The following is a 17,421-nucleotide window of genomic DNA, read 5'->3' on the forward strand; positions in this document are numbered from 1 at the left end:
AAGATCTTCTTCTTATACTATGTTATACCATGTCATTTGTGCACTTTCATGTGAATTTCGTTGTACATGAAAACAAACCTTAAACAACAATGCAAATTGGAGATAATTTGAACATACTTTTGGCATACATGAATCTTATAGAAAAGGATAATAATATGTATCAGTACATAATTAACATAGAATATAAATTTACAGTGTACTCTTTATATTTTCAGTATTAATATCATATACGTTGTACATGAGATTTCACTTTGTTATCTAAAATCTTTCTCAAAAAAAAAAAAAAAAAAAATCCACATTTCCTAGTTTCTTCCCTTTGAGTGCGCGCGTGTTCACATACACGTATATACTAAGAAAGCGGAATAATTTAAAGTCATAAAGCAGTTATAGAAATAGAGAATTGGGAGTTGGCATGCACAGAAAACTTTACAGGTGTAGAATTTGGAATATGAAATTGACAATACGTGCTTTTAAAGCATACAAATGGGAAAAAGAGTTACCACATATATGAATTATCAATATATGTCTCTCTTTTTTTTTAAAAAAAATATTGAGTGGGGAATTCAATTCAACAAAGCCTAGGTAAAGCTCTATTATGTGAAGGGGTTTTCACCATTCTTGACATTTGGCCTTTCATCTCCTGACAAACTTTCTCCAATTCCACAACTTTCCATTGCATTCTTTGCAGATTTAGTCTCATATGCTCACTCTCCGCATCTACAGGGGAGAAGCTGATCTGATGATGATCACTCGCACTCTTATTTTTCTTGTACAAAACCATTTGAGTACTGTTTTTCATGCTGCTAGGATTTTTAATCGTCTTCTTTTTTGTATCTTTTTCCTTCACAAAATTTGAACCCTGAGAAGCAAGTGCCTGAACGGCAATTCTTGGTGGGATTCTGGGGTTTTTTGCAAGGTCTTTGCATGCTTCGAGGCTTAGCTTGTCATAGTTGAGACATCTGCATAGTCTTGATCTTTCCTCTAATGGAAGGGCTGGATGAGACTGCAATAAAATGTGCATGACACCATGTGTTATTTTTAATTGCAACTATCATAATTTACTTTACTGTAAATAAGTGTGCATGAATGAGTTGTAGTGTCAGTCTTGTCATATTTGACTATATTTAGATAGTCACGGGTAACTCACATATGCTCATATTGTTTGATAAATTTGCAAGTTTTGTATCAGTAATTACACTCGGACTATACCAGATTAAAGAGTAGATCTGGGATTCAAAAAGTTACAGGAAAACGGCTCCTTTGAGGACATCACAAAGACAAAAAGGAGAAAAGTAGACATAGCAAATAAAACGTTAGGTGATTTTACTTCTCTGCCTAAACCTTTGATAAGACGAGTTACTCCGTAATTATGCTAATGAAATATAATATTTCCTGGGTTTCAATTTAGGAGAGGTAATTCGATTCGGCACAGAGTTTAAGAAAAAAGAAAAAGACTTTTGAAACTTGTGATCTTAAAAGCTTAAGGGGTAAAAGCTTTGTGAGACCATGACATTTGTATAATTATAAAAACTTCTTATTAAGGATAAAATGGATAAAATAAAGAGTTTAAAGTTGAATTATTTCTAAATTTATAAATGTGTCATTTGTGTGTCATCTAATTTAAAATGCAGGGAGTAAATATTCAATGAAATAATTGACGCACATACAAATTGGTCATGACACCACCTTATACAAAAGGAAAAAGGAATACTAGCAAAATGACAAGGGAAAATCTTATTGAAATTAAACTACATACACAATTTCTGGTACAGATCTCCCAATGACTTCAACAAGTACTGTCCAAGAATAATATTGGTATTAGAGCAACTAGAATTAGGTCTTCTTTGGTCCTACTCCTTCCTAGACAGATGGGACCTACCAAGATAGGTAGGTCCACAATTTAAAACTCATTGGGTTGGAAATGTTCTAATTCACAAGTTCCTATAACAACCTTCAATGCTTTTAGTTCTAACAATAATAATTACATTTCAATTTCAAACAAGATAGAGTCAATTATATAAATCTTAATTTCTCTACTTAAGCTTAATTCATGATCCTACTACTTATCGTTTAATTTATAGAAAACCATTATTTCAATACTTCTATATATGTCTTCTCAAACCCAAAATTATGCAAGCCTCCTTAGGTGCATATTGTTGATTTTCCAATTAATAATGCTGAAAAAGTTCCAATAATTTAAAAAATACTGCTGTTTTCTTTTTTAGACTGTCGGTTTAGTACCCTGCCTAGCATCCCCCTTTTTAGCTCCAAAAAGAACAAAGAGAGAGAAAGAACAAAAAAATTATGTTTCACCTTCTTCAAAAAATGACCATTGGTAATTTAGTGATACGAGTAGAGTTTCAGAGGAAACATTTCCTCCCAGGTGACAGCTAAAACTACGAGGAAATGCAGCAATTATATCTATTCAGCAATACAGAGTAAAATGAAAATGTACTAGTCATTTTGCTAAAGCTTAAAATTCCACTTGTACTACTCTGTGGGACTGTTCAATAATGCAAACTTTGCTTGTCTTCTACTTGTAAGTTTAGGTTGTACCTTTTACATCATTTTTTCCCTAAACATTTAAACAATTTCCACCACATGAAAAACTAAAGTTGAAAACAATTTCCTTGTTGGGAAAACCTCGTTTTTGTCTTATCCCATATATTTTAGCTCTTGTCCAACCCTCCAAACATGCTATCTAAAAAGGTATCCAAAACTAAAGTGACCAGTAGCTAGCATTTATGAAACTCATTTATAAGAAACAGCCTTTCAACTCTCGCAGGAATAAGATCTGCTTACACACTACTCTCCCCAAACATTAAATGTGAGAACTCACTTTGTTGTTGTTGTTCACAAGAAGTGGAAAGAGAATATTTAGTAGTCCCTCTTCAGAAAAATAAAGATATTTTGAACTTTATGATTTAAAATAAGTTAAATGTTCCTATAAATCATTTCAACTAAGGATAAAATAAAAATTTTAAAATTAATTTGTTCTTAAATGGATAAATGTGTTGTTCTTTTATTTTAAAAAAAAAAATGTGTCACTTAAATTGAGTAGAGCGAGCACTAATTACCTCAAGATAGATATCAATGGCTCTGTAGACCCCATCAAAGCTATCCCTTGCATAATCGGGCAAACTCTCTGCTATAGCGAGGAACTTTGAGATTTTTAGGCTTTGGTCAGGTGCTATCTCTCTCAAATACTTATCTATCAACCTTCCAAGATTCATCATTCTTGGTACACAAACAACTTTATCATGATCAACAAACAATCTAATCAATCTCACCACAAGATTAACATCATAAGCACCCCCATTATGCCCACAAATTAGCAAATCATCTAAGGTTGCTTGATCAAGCAATCCCCCTATTAATTTCTCCAATCCAGCCCTGCATTCTCTGCTAAGCCCAAATCCAGAAACAATTCTCAGTACCCAAAACAGACTTCTGCAAGAAAATGCTGTCCTTCCCATCAAAACCACTCCATGAACTGCTGTATCTGCTAGACCAGTGTACTCTGATCTTGAAATCAGATTGTTGTTATTAGCTTTGCATTGGGTTGCTGTTTTCAAGTAATGAAGCAGAAATCTAGTGAGGACTAAGTTGTTGTTGTCACTCCCAAAAGCCCCTAAAGTCTTGAGAAACTGTTGTATTATCTTAGGGGATAAAATGGTTAAATCCTCAAACCACCAAGCAGCTTTGTTTGATGTTCTGAGGAAGAGGCCATTAGGAGTATCTGGAGAAGAGGAAGATGAAGAGGACGAAGCAAAAAGGACACTAACATCAGAATTTTGAGCAATCTTAGCAAGAAGTGAATTCATGAGCTTCTGAATTAGGCCACAAGAATCTGCAAATGAGAAGAAAGATTCACAAGTCCTGAGAGATGTCAGAATATCAGTCCATGACCAGTAAAACAATCCTTCAAGAAAAGTCTCAGTTTGATGCAAGAGATTGCAAGAAGACAATTTCTCTGTCATCCCAAGAGAGACAGCACAGCAATGGAGGAGTGACACATTTGAGACAGTTATTGTGATGCTGCCATTGTTGTAACAGAATCTTGAAATCAATTCAAAGCCTTCAGCCCCACCTGGGAAATCATCAATCTCTATGCCCGATTTCCTTATCTGACTTCTCCTCTTCTCTTCCGTTATTATCTTCCTCAACTTCCCACAGAATCTTGAAAGTACTTTCTGCAGCACAAGAGGGCAAAAATGTGTATATATATAGTTGAATGAAAGAATAAAAACTAGGAGTTTCAATATTGGTTCTTTTTTACCTCGTGGAGAAAGAATGTTTGTTGACCATTGACATGGATTTGCAGATCACATAGGTCTGGCATGGCTGCTTTGCATTGACTGAGAACCAAGATAATTGAAAAAGAAAACCAGTGCTTTAAATTTAGAAATTGGCAAATGACAAGTGCTCTCACACTGAACCACCACCTGGATACATGTGAAAGAATTTAGATACTCTATAGATGTGTATATAGTTCAATCCCTTTTTAGTGATATGTGTGTGTGTTTGGATTTTTGGTAGGGTTTGATTTCGGGGGTTGCATGACAAGTTGACAACAGAGAAAGTGGATTTTCTGCGTGGCCAAGTTTTCTGATTCGTAGCAACATCACGAGTTAAGTTCTGTGTATTTTATATCAGCAAATGTACGAGTGACATATTGATTAGAGTGCTGTCGCCTAATGATAGATAAATTAAAAACATTTCAGTCTAACTTATTCTTTCAATTGAAATTGAGATTTTTGCCTATCCTCTTATTTTATTTTAAAAAATTTAAAACTTAGGTAAGTGCTTTTTAAACATATGTATAAAAAGAACATATTTCATTTAATTTAGCCCTTTTATGTTTACTATAACTAGTTATTTTGGTTTTCTATTAGCGGCTTTAACTATAACCTCAGCTCTATTTATTGGTCTGAGTAAGATACGACTTATTTAAACTGAATATTTAAAATGAACAATTCATAAAATGAAATCCTTCTGTGGGATTACGCGTATTCTATATTTACTTATGTTACCAATTGTCAATTCGTGTTCATTGTCATTGAGATTCATGTCAATTCAGATTAATATTTAGGTATCGACCTCTTTTTTTTCTCCTTTCAAACAAATAAAAATGATTGAACTTTTTCTATTTGGATTCGTGTTAGGTCTAATTCCTATTAATTTGGCTGGATTATTCGTAACTGCATATTTACAATATGGCCGTGATGATTAGTTGGACCTTTAATTAATTAACATCTCTTTTTGATTGACCTCCTCTTTTTTTTAATTCATACGCAGGAGGTCAAATTCCGATTGTTGTGAAAGTTACTAAATGAATTTATTTTATTCTAATTTGATTCCGCTGTCCCTGCAGCTTTTGTTTAAAATTTTGGTTATTTCTGTAGGTGTATGTGGATTTTCTTAACTTATATATGCCAATTGTGTAAAGATTTTTTATGCGATGAGATTACTCTACCTAATATAGCACCTAATTTACCTTATTTTTAAGATTTTAAATCTAACTTTTGTTTTTAAGAACGACATATAAATTTCTTTATATAAGTTAAACTCATATTTCTATTTGCCTTTCTATATACACTCTTTTAGATATTTATTGAATCCAACTATGAAGTGGACTCAAGAAATCTAAATTCTATAAAATGAGTTCGAAACTCGGATAAACACTTTGCATACACACAAACAACCTATCATAACCTTAAACTTTAACTCCAATTCATGTGGTGTTTTATTTTTTCGCGTTGATCTTCGTCTTGCTTAATCTCCTTTTCTTCCTTTTTTTTTTTTTTTAATGTTTTTGGTTTTGTAATGTGTTTTTAATCATTGATTTCTGTAGGTTAGTTGTATCCATTAGCAACTTATAAATTTTGAACAAGTTAATGGTTGGTTTCAAACTTTTGTCTATTTTACTTTGTTTAAGCGCAAATTCAAAAATCTAGTACGAGTTTTGCTATTTGTAAATTCCAATTAGGCTGTTAAACCATTAGATTGTCTTTTTAGTCCAATCATGATCAAATGTTCCACCAAAATAGAAAAAAGAACCCCCTCAAATGTTTGATATTTAAGTACACTTCGTGTCGGTATAGATTAACTTTCTCAGTGATATATTTTCTTCTTTTGGTTAACATAAAAAACTTCACTCATATTTCTTGAAGGTGTAAACTCAATTGTAGAATCTTCGCATTCAAAAGGGGTAAGCTCTCGACAAATTCTTCCCTTTATCTTTTATCTACTCCGAACCTCCGCACTCTCGGAAAGTTAATTTGGGATTTGGGACATATATCCTGGGTAGGGATATAAAGACTTGATCGTTCATTTTTTCTTGTAGAAAAGTCAAGTTAATAACTTATTACGGTTAAAATATATACTTTTTGCCATAACTTAATGTTTGCAAGTATACATCTGTGGATTTAGACATTCAGTTATGCATGAACAAACGGAAATTGTCCTGCCGCCAAAAGGTGTGAGGATGGTTGGAAAACCTTACATTTTTAATTAGAGGTTTCGAATTCAAACCTATGTATGAAGAAGTTTCAAGTAAGGAAGCATTATTTTACCTCTTTAGTAGGCTACGCAGTACGATTCCGAATTAATCGGACCACTGGGATTAAACTATCGAATGGTTGAAAAATTGAAGGAAAACTGTTTTTTATTGGCGATAATATTTTCTCATTATTAATGGCTTTACTTCCAAAATTAATTTTGTTCATGTGAAGAAAATAGTTGTTAATATGTTAGAGGGAAAAGAAAGAGAGGGGGTGTGTGTGGGGGAGGGAGGCAAGTAGGGGATAAAGGCCTGGCCTGGAAGTCAACAACGCTATAGCTATGTGTCACAACCTGGAATTCTCATATTTGGGACTGTGATGACGCCTAACATTTCATTTGCTAGGCAAGCTAACGTTAGGTATATCTATAACCATTTTTAACAAATTTTCAAATTAAATGACAGTAATAAAACCGAATAGCCTGAAATACGGTAATAAACTAATAAGTAACGAAATCTAAATACAGATCTCGGATCTGGTGTCACGAGTACATGAGCGTCTAGAAAACTAAAAATAATGGTCTGAAATAAACATAACTGTCTGAATCAAAATAACAGCTAAAACGAAGTAGAAGGAGTCTTCAAGGTTGCGGACGTCGTGCAGCTATACTTCAAGTCTCCACTGATAGCTAGATCCGAGCAAGTCTACTGAACGCCGTTGGTACCCACTCCGAAATCTGCACAAGAAGTGCAGAGTGTAGTATGAGTACAACCGACCCCATGTAATCTGTAAGTGCCGAGCCTAACCTCGACGAAATAGTGACGAGACTAAGGCGGGCCACTTACAATAACCTTTAACAGAATAATAATAATAATAATAATAATAATAATAATAATAATAATAATAATAATAATAATAATAATAATAATAATAACAGGGAAGGGAAACATGAAATGAAAGTAAGGCAGTTAATTTATGGAAAAAAACTCAATCCTTGCAATCAGAGAACCCAAAATAACCAATCTCATAATTCCATGTAACAATGCTGGAAACCAGCACAATAACAACAACGAAAATAATATACACAATCAGTTGCGGCGCGTAACCCGATCCCACTTGTCACGACCCCAATTTTTCTTCGTAGGATGTCGTCATGGCACCTAGTTTTTAAGACTAGATAATCCTAATAATTATATAATTAATGGAAAAATTCAACTAACGAATATGAAACATAGATTTCTATACAAAGCCAACAATCCCAAAATCGATAGTACAAGTCATAAGCTCTACTGAGTTCACTAAAAAAAATTTAATTACAACTGTTCCGGAATAGAAATAAACTATACAAAAATAACTTCTGAAGGTGACTCTGAGGCCTGCGAACGTGACGTCAGGTATACTTGAAGTCTCCAAGGCAATATCTGATCTGCTATCTAACAATCAACAGACTCTGAAGTACCTGGATCTGTACAAAAATGTGCACAAGTGTAGTATGAGTACACCACGGTCGATAACCAGTAAGTATCAAGACTAACCTCGATGGAGTAGTGACGAGATACAAGTCAATACACTCACTAGACAAAATAACATGTGCAATATAGAAGCATAAAACTAATAATGAAAAGCGAAAATCAGTAAATGGCAACAAGAACCAACAAGTGATATAAACAGTAAAGCAATAAGAACACCGTGAAGTATCATTAAAACAAAATAAGGAACACAAAGGACAATCAATTAATCAAGCCATTCTAACACAAGTTCCAAAACGAAATCACTCCGTGGTACTTCATCTCATAGTCACAAGTTGTGGGTTTCAACCCACCATCATATACTCACGGCACCTCGTGCCAACATCTCGTATCACAACCACACAGACAACTCACATACTAAAATTTCAACCCGCCCGGCATGATCACAAGCTCACATTCACAATTCGCCCGGCATAGTCACCGGCTCACAATCACAATTCGTCCGGCATGATCACATGCTCAATATCAACATGGAACCAGATAACACAAGAACATATGGGCATGATCAATAAATGTCGAGTTTCATAATCCTGAGCTAGTATAAGTGGCATGCTACGGTGTATGCTCGTGCGAGTGTACTACTGCAACCCAAGTCAACAAGCAATATTAAAGACATCGAATAGCTCATCGAAAAAACAAAGCAAGTCACGCAAGGTGTATGAAAAACACAAGAAAAAGCACATCATCACACGAAAATCACTAACACAATGTGTCCAAACCATCACACATCATTCCTGATATTGCCACCCTTATCTCTCCGATAGCCACCAGCATCACTCCGCTCTGACATTATCATTAGCCACCCTTATCTCTCATATAGCCACCTGTATCACTCCGTATAATAGCCACCCTTATCACTCTGCCCGGACAATAACATAATAGCCACATGTATCACTCCGTACATTCAACAACGGTGAGATGCCACCTTTATGCCCCGCATAACAACAACGGTGAAATGCCACCCTTATACTCTGCATAACAACAACGGTGAAATAGCCACTCTTATACTCAGCATAACAAAAATCAAACCACACAAAAATTCACATGTGCTATCATCACAAAAACTCAACATATCAACTAATTTCACAAGTGCCTGTAGGCCACAACCTTTCCAAAGATTCAACGATATCAATATTTTCACAACAAATAGCCCATGGCTCAACACAACATATAAAGAATCTCAATAACAACAAAATAAACAGAAAAGTAACTCAACAAAGAACAACACCCCCTTTAAACACAACTTCAATTAGCATAGATTAATGACGCTCGATAACATCAATTCCAATTAATTGTTTAAGGATAACCTCGATAGTGAAAGTACTTCCATGAAATGGCAAACTTCAGACCCTAGTGTATTAATTAGGCTAACAATGAAGGAGATGGCACGAACTAGTACTACGTCTAATTGCATGAGAACAACTCGGCAACAAAGGATATCATATGACGATAATTTCAACTAAGAGTAGCTCCACAACAAAAGAAATCACATAATGATAAAAGTGATAACAACTCCAAATAAAGCATATAAGAGCAAACTCGACAAGTAAAGAATGTGACATGTAATGACAACTTCAAATAAAGCATGTGATAGTACACATGACAAATAAAAGATATAACATGTGCTAACAATTCCAAATAAGTACATAAAAGATGCCTAAGAGTCTAGACCGGTCAATTTCCACATATATGCCCGAGTACGTACTCGTCACCTTGCGTATATGACTTTCACATAACACAAATAGGACAAAGTACTCAAGTCCTAAGGGGTAGTCCCCCCCCCCACTAAGTTAGGTAAGATACTTACCTCAAAGAAGCTAGACCGATACTCTAAAATGACCTTCTCGTGTGAAACAACCTCTGGGCGGCTCAAATCTAGCAAAAATAACTTAATATCATTAAATTAGTGAATTGAATGAGAGAAAGTGGGAATTTTTGTAAAATCTTTCCAAATGTAAAATGAGGATTTGAAGGCTGATTTAATGTCGGAATTGGATAATTTTGGTATAGTTGGACTCGTATCGGAATGGGTGTTCGGAGTTTGTAAATTTTGTCAGGTTTCGAGATGTGGGCCAAGGGTTGACTCCGGGTAAATAATACTTATCCCAAACCAACACGTGGAAATCCCCTCCAAAATCGCCCAAATCCGAGCTCTCTAACTCAAAAAGTGATAAAATATCAAAATCACTCAAAATAGAGTTCTTATAATCTGCCCTGTCATTCCTCTTACGCGATCGCGGAACAATCCTCGCGATCGCGAAGAACTAAATGCTGCCCAACAAAAATAAAGCTTCGCGTTCGCGGCACATACCTCGCGAATGCGATAAACAATGACAACGGGCTATGTGAATGCACATAGAGACACGCGAACGCAATGAGTAAAAGACCACCAGCTCCCAGCTCCACTACGCGAACGCGGAGAGACAGGTGCAAACACGGACAACTGACTGCATAAGCTTCACGAATGCATGCCCACGATCGCGTTCGCGATGAACAAAATCCCTGAGCTCCAAGAAACCTTTCGCGATCTCGTCTTCATCTTCATGATCGCGAAGAACAATAGGCACACCAGCAATCAACAGTCCAAAAACATGGAGAAATGGCCCGAAGCCCATCCGAAACGCACCCGGGGTCCCTGGGACCCCGTCTGAAACATACCAACAAGTTCCATAACATTTCAACTGAATATTGTTCCTCCCACCCACACTGATAAACCTTAGAACCAAATTTTTCACCAATCGATCATTTCCCAAAGACCGGTTCCCACATTAACACATAGTAACAACCTCAACCAGCTGCAATAGCTTCTGCATACACTCACAAAGTGCAACCACACGACATAACACATCACACACATGCCCATAACAACATCTCTGAACACCATAGTTGCCCATAATGAACTCCAGCACCGACAATTAACGTCATACCAGCTAGAACCCTGTTCCAAACCCTCACAACACTGACAATGATGAAAGAAACATGAAGATCCCATAGCCATTCACTCAAATCAACAAGTCACATCTAATGCCACCTGGGCACACACCTCGCAAGCTAAAACCCAAAAAGCATAATGCGAATATGATTGAATATACAAGGAGAAACACATGAGAGAACTATCAAACAAGCCTGACAGGCACAACTACCTATCAGTACCATACTACGAATCAATTCCACAAGGGAGAATCAAAATATATGAACTAATCACAAGGATCTAATACTAATATAACTCAACTGCGGCACGCAGCCCGGTCCAAACATAACAAACCGCATGAAAGCGCGAGGGTCTTACCCTCAACTCTGGATCACAAGTAGAATACACCTTACACCAACTGAAAACTTCCACTAACTCAATTCCTCAAAACAAAATCACAACACGTAACAAAACTCCCCATACTGATAGAGCATCTAAATCATAAATTGTAACCAAACCATCCAGAAATCACATCAAAACCTACCGTAATGAGTAATAGAAAGTCACTTCTAGTCTCATAGCTCTCAATAATGAACAAAATGAAATGATAGACATGGGCTACCACTATGGAATCTATCAACGGGGGTAAACACATAAGCAGAGTACAAAATCACAAAACTCACCCATATGTGAAGCAAGATAGGAGGAATCACCCCGATAAGCATAGCCAGATCAAAATATGAATGATTCTCCTCTATAACAAATTGAAACCATACATGTAACGACATCATCTGGTGTAGCGGCCTCAACCATACAACGAAAAGCATATCAACGGGCCAGGCCTTCCCTTCTAGGGCGCCCTCTACTCGCCTATCCTCCACCCCTAACTGGCTGTGCAGGTAGAGTAGCAACTGGAATGAAGCCCGTAGCCTGAGTGCTCTGATGAAATCCGCCCCTCCCGAGTCTGGGACAATCTCTCATGATGTGCCTAGTATCACCACACTCATAACAACCCCTCTATGGGCATGTATGCTCGTACTAAGTCTGTGCCGGATAACTGGAATAACCACTTATGAACCTAGGGCTCTGATATTAACTTGTCACTGCCTCAATTTTCCTCCGTAGGATGCCGTGATGGCACCTAGTCTGTAAGACTAGGTAAGCCTAACAATTACACAATTAATGGCAAAATTCAACTATGAACTATTAAATATGAAACAGAAATTTCAATATAAAGCCAACAATCCCAAAACCAGTAGTATACGTCATAAGCTCTACTGAGTTCACTAGAAAATCTCTAAGTACAACTGTTCCGGAATAGAAATAAACCGTACAAAAATAACTTTCGAAGGCGACCGCGAGGCCTGCGAACGAGACGGAAGATATACCTTGAAGTCTCCAAGGCGATATCTGATCCACTATCTACCAATCAACAGATTCTGAAGTACCTGGATCTGCACAAAAATGTGCAGAAGTGTAGTATGAGTATACCACGGTCGTTACTCAGTGAGTATCAAGACTAACCTCGCTGGAGTGGTGACGAGGTACAAGTCAAGACACTCACTAGACAAAATAACCTGTGCAGTATAGAAGTATAAAACTAATAACGAAAAGCAAAAATCAGTAAATGGCAACAAGAACCAATAAGTGATATAAACAGTAAAGCAATAAGAACACCATGAAGTATCATTGAAACCAAATAAGGAACACAAAGGATAATAAATTAATCAAGCCGTCCTAACACAAGTTTCACAACGAAATCACTCCATGGTACTTCATCTCATAGTCACAAGTCGCGGGTCTAAATCCACCATCATTTACTCATGACACCTCGTGCCCACATCTCGCATCACAACCGCACAGACAACTCACGTGCCAAAATCTCAATCCGCCCAGCATGATCACAGGCTTACATTCACAATCCGCCCGGCATGGTCATAGGCTCACAATCACAATCCGCCCGGCATGATCACATGCTCAATATCAACATGGAAACAAATAATACAGGAACAAATGGGCATGATCAATAAATGTCAAGTTTCATACTCCTGAGCTAGTATAAGTGGCATGCTATGGTGTATGCTTGTGCGAGTGTACTACTATAGTCCCAGTCAACAGGTAATATCAAGGACATCGAGTAACTTCTCAAAACAATAAAGCAAGTCAAGCAAGGTGTATGACAAACACAAGGAAAAGCACACCATCACATGAAAATCACCAACACAATGTCTCCAAACCATCAGACATCATCCTGACATTGCCACCCTTATCTCTCCGATAGCCACCCGTATCACTTCGCCCTGACATTATCATTAGCCACCCTTATCTCTCCTATAGACACCCGTATCACTCTGTATAATAGCCACCCTTATCGCTCCGCCCGGACAATAACACAATAGCCACCCGTATCACTCTGTACATTCAACAATAGTGAGATGCTACCCTTATGCCTACATAATAACAACGGTGAAATGCTACCTTATAATATGCATAACAACAACGGTGAAATGACACCCTTATACTCCATATAACAACAACGATGAAATGCCACTTTTATACTCCGCATAACAACAACGGTGAAATGCCACCCTTATACTCTGCATAACAACAACCAAACCACACAACAATTCACATGTGCTATCATTACAACAACACAACATATCAACTCGTATCACAAGTGCTCGTAGGCCACAACCTTTCCAAAGATTCAACGATATCAATATTTTCACAACAAATAGCCCATGGCTCAACACAACATACAAAGAATCTCAATAACAACAAAATGAACTGAAAAGTAACTCAACAAAGAACAACACCCCTTTAAACACAACTTTTATTAGCATAGATTAATGACTCTCGATAACTTCAATTCCAATTAATTGTTTAAGGATAACCTCGATAGTGAAAGTACTTCTATAAAATGGCGAAATTCAGACCCTAATGTATCAATTAGGCTAACAATGAAGGAGATGGCACGAACTAGTACTACGTCTAATTGCATGAGAACAACCCGGCAACAAAGGATATCATATGACAACAATTTCAACTAAGAGTAGCTCCACAATGAAAGAAATCACATAATGATAAAAGTGATAACAACTCCAAATAAAGCATATAAGATCAAACTCATCAAGTAAAAAATGTGACATGTAATGACAACTTCAAATAAAGCATGTGATAGTAGACATGACAAATAAAAGATATAACATGTGCTAACAATTTCAAATAAGTACATAAAGATGCCAAAGAGTCTAGACCGGTCAATTTCCTAATATAAGCCCGAGTACGTACTCGTCACCTCGCGTATACGGCTTTCACATTACACAAATAGCACAAACGACTCAAGTCCTCAGGGGTAGTTTCCCCCACACCAAGTTAGGCAAGATACTTACCTCAAAGAAGCTAGACCGATACTCTAAAATGACCTTCTCATGTGAAACAACCTTCGGACGGCTCAAATATAGCCAAAATAACTTAATATCATAAATAAAAGCCAAAGAAAACAATTTCGGATAATAATGTTTCGATCTTTAATTAATACTGAAAAGTCAACCCAAAATGTCAACCCTAGCACCGCACCTTGGAATCCAAAAAAAATACACAAAATTCGAACACCCATTCCGATAAGAGCCCAACCATACCAAAATTATCCAATTCCGACATCAAATCGGCCTTCAAATCCTTATTTTATATTTTTGAAAGAGTTTACAAAAATTCCCATTCTCTCTCATTCAATTCACTAATTTAATGATAAAAATAATTATGAAATTATGAAATATAATCAAATACAGGTAAAGAACACTTACCCCAAACCAACACGTAAAAATTCCCTCCAAAATCGCCCAAATCCAAGCTCTCTAACTAAAAAAGTGAAAAAGTATCAAAAGCCTCCGAAATAAAGTTCTTATAATTTGCCTAGTGATTCCTCTTACGCGATCGCGAAACAATCCTCGCGATCGCAAAGAACTAAATGTTGCCCGGAAAAAATAAAGCTTTGCATTCGCTGCACACACCTCGCTAATACAATGAACAATGACAATAGGCTAAGTGAACGCACATAGAGACACGCGAATGCGATGAGTAAAAGACCACCAGCTCCTAGCTCCACTACGCGAATGCGGAGAGACAGGTGCGAATGCGGGATAAGCTTAGCGAACGCGTTCCCACGATGAAAATAATCTCTGAGCTCCAAGAAAGCTTTCGCGATCGCATCTTTATCTTCATGATTGTGAAGAGCAATCATCAGTCCAAAAACATGGAGAAATGTCCCCAAGTCCATCCGAAACACACCTGGGGTCCCCGAGACCCCGTCCGAAACATACCAACAAGATCCATAACATAACGTGGTGCCTCAATCACATCAAACAACATCAAAATAATGAATCGCACCTCGAATCGAACTTAATGAACTTTCAACTTCTACAACTCGCGCCGAATCATATCAAATCAACCCGGAATGTCGTCAAATTTTGCATGCAAGTTTCAAATGACACAACGGAGCTATACAATCTTTCGGAATAGAAATCCGAACCCAATATCAACAAAGCTAACTCCCGGTCAAACCACTCAACCTTTCAAACCTTCAACTTGTTAATTTTTGCCAAAATGTCTTAAATTAACCCACAGACCTCCAAATCTAAATCCGGACACACACATAAGTCCAAAATCACCATACAAAGCTATTGGAATCATCAAAACACTATTATGGAGTCGTCTAGATAAAAGTCAAACTCCGGTCAACTCTTTTGACTTAAGCTTCTAAAACAAGAATCAGTTTTTCAAATTAATCCCGAATTATCTGAAATCCGAACTCGACCACAAACGCAAGTCATAATACATAATACGAAGTTGCTTGAGAACTTAAGCTACTGAATAGGATGCTAATTCTCAAAATGACCGGTCGGATCATTACATCCTCCCCATCTTAAATAAACGTTCGTCCTCGAACGTGCCAAGAACCATTCTGAAGTCATCAAATCATTGAATGTACTCATCATACATATACTCGCGGGTGACCCCACGTCACCCCAATCCACATAATCGTGACAACACTATCTCAACTGAATATTGTTCCTCCCACCCACACTAATAAATGTTAGAACCAGAATTTTCATCATCCGATCATTTCCCAAAAACCCGGTTCCCACACTAACACATGGTATCAACCTCAACTAGCTGCAACAGCTCCTGCATACACTCACAAGGTGCAACCTATAAGGCCCTGTAAATGTTTGCCAAGAAATTTAAGGTTTTGTGGTGCCGAGGTAGGCTAATGGGTTTGAGGATTGTAGAAAACGAGCCACGGTACAGACTTTTTGGATAGAAGAATGCACTAAAGTGTTGATGGGAATTTTTGGCAGAAGAAGGCGATTCTGCTGTCAATTACGCGACCGCAGAACGGTTCCGCAGACCGCATAAGCATTGCAAAGTGGAGCAGAGAATGGGAAAAGTTTGAAAAATAGTTCTGCTGGCCGCTTAATCATTTTGCTGTCCACAGACAAATTCTGCTGCCCACAAAATGATTCTGCTGCCCACATAACGATTCTGCTGCCACATAATTGACTTCGGAGATCATTTTTGGAAAATTTCTTATCCGACCCTATTTTGATATAAGGCCTTTGGGGGTCATTTTACAAGGTAAATTCTGATTTTTTCAGAGAGAGGGTTGAGCTATTTTAGAGAGAGAAGAAGAAGACCTAGCATACTAATCATCCATTCTTGCCCCAATCTTCAAGAATCAAGGAAAACAATCATAAGATCTTCATCTAAGAGGTAAGGTTTTACTCCCTAACCCAAAATTTCAGGATTTGGATAAAAAATAGGTCATAAGAAGTATGATTCTTAGGTGTGGGAGGTACTCTTTGTGCATGAATATACCCATAAGGGTGGTAGGGAGGTTGTCGAATTAAATTGGGTGAGTGATTTGTTGTGGGATGAAAGGATTCCACCATAGAAACCTTGTTGTGTAATTTGTACACCTAGTGCTTGATGAAATGCCTAAGTGAGCTAAAACCATAAATCTCTCCCTAATTATAGTTCACTTTTGTTATGTTTCTAAATAGATCGAAGTTTCTAGGATTTTTGGAACATTGTAGTAATGTAAGGAAAGCTCAAGAAAGGTATGTTGTCTAAACTTCTCTCTTAGAATTAAATCCCACGATGTTCTTGTAAGTCCCGAGTTGTTCATTATAAATTGACTATTCCGAATAAGCTTTGTGCCGGAAGAGATATGGTCAATATGTGTTCCGAATGCTCTTATCATGTTATGTTATCCTTCGGGAATGTGTTCAAAGTATGGGTTGTGTATTAAAATGTTATGGCTTTGAGTCGTGTTTGAAATGAAAGTTATGTTACCAAATTGTGTGAGAAAAACTCGATGTTCTTAAGACTCTTAATTATTCATATGTGTACATAAGGTCTTGATTAGAAGTTCCTTATTTTTGATAACACATAAAGATGACGGAAAGTGAAAGAAGTG

General features: G+C 37.0%; 1 protein-coding gene across 1 annotated transcript; it reads right to left on the reverse strand.

The window, feature by feature from the left end:
* Window positions 1-433: 433 nt before the first annotated feature.
* Window positions 434-4,620, reverse strand: LOC107808180 (BTB/POZ domain-containing protein At3g19850). Its single transcript, XM_075226598.1, has 3 exons — window positions 4,280-4,620; window positions 3,078-4,193; window positions 434-1,003 (listed from the first exon to the last, which is right to left on the reverse strand). Exons 1-3 carry the CDS (start codon window positions 4,340-4,342, stop codon window positions 569-571), a joined length of 1,614 nt encoding a protein of 537 aa, XP_075082699.1. The 5' UTR covers window positions 4,343-4,620; the 3' UTR covers window positions 434-568.
* Window positions 4,621-17,421: the final 12,801 nt, after the last annotated feature.

The sequence above is a fragment of the Nicotiana tabacum genome, chromosome 12, assembly GCF_000715075.1.
Source record: "Nicotiana tabacum cultivar K326 chromosome 12, ASM71507v2, whole genome shotgun sequence".
Taxonomy (NCBI): domain Eukaryota; kingdom Viridiplantae; phylum Streptophyta; class Magnoliopsida; order Solanales; family Solanaceae; genus Nicotiana; species Nicotiana tabacum.

Bases quoted from the DNA above. Each gene is read 5' to 3' on its own strand.
- LOC107808180 (XM_075226598.1), bottom strand. From the start codon at position 4,342: ATGCCAGACCTATGTGATCTGCAAATCCATGTCAATGGTCAACAAACA. The intron at 4,194-4,279 runs GTAAAAAAGAAC...CTTGTGCTGCAG, and splicing joins AAACATTCTTTCTCCACGAG to AAAGTACTTTCAAGATTCTG. The intron at 1,004-3,077 runs GTAATTAGTGCT...ATTTTATTGCAG, and splicing joins CCATTGATATCTATCTTGAG to TCTCATCCAGCCCTTCCATT.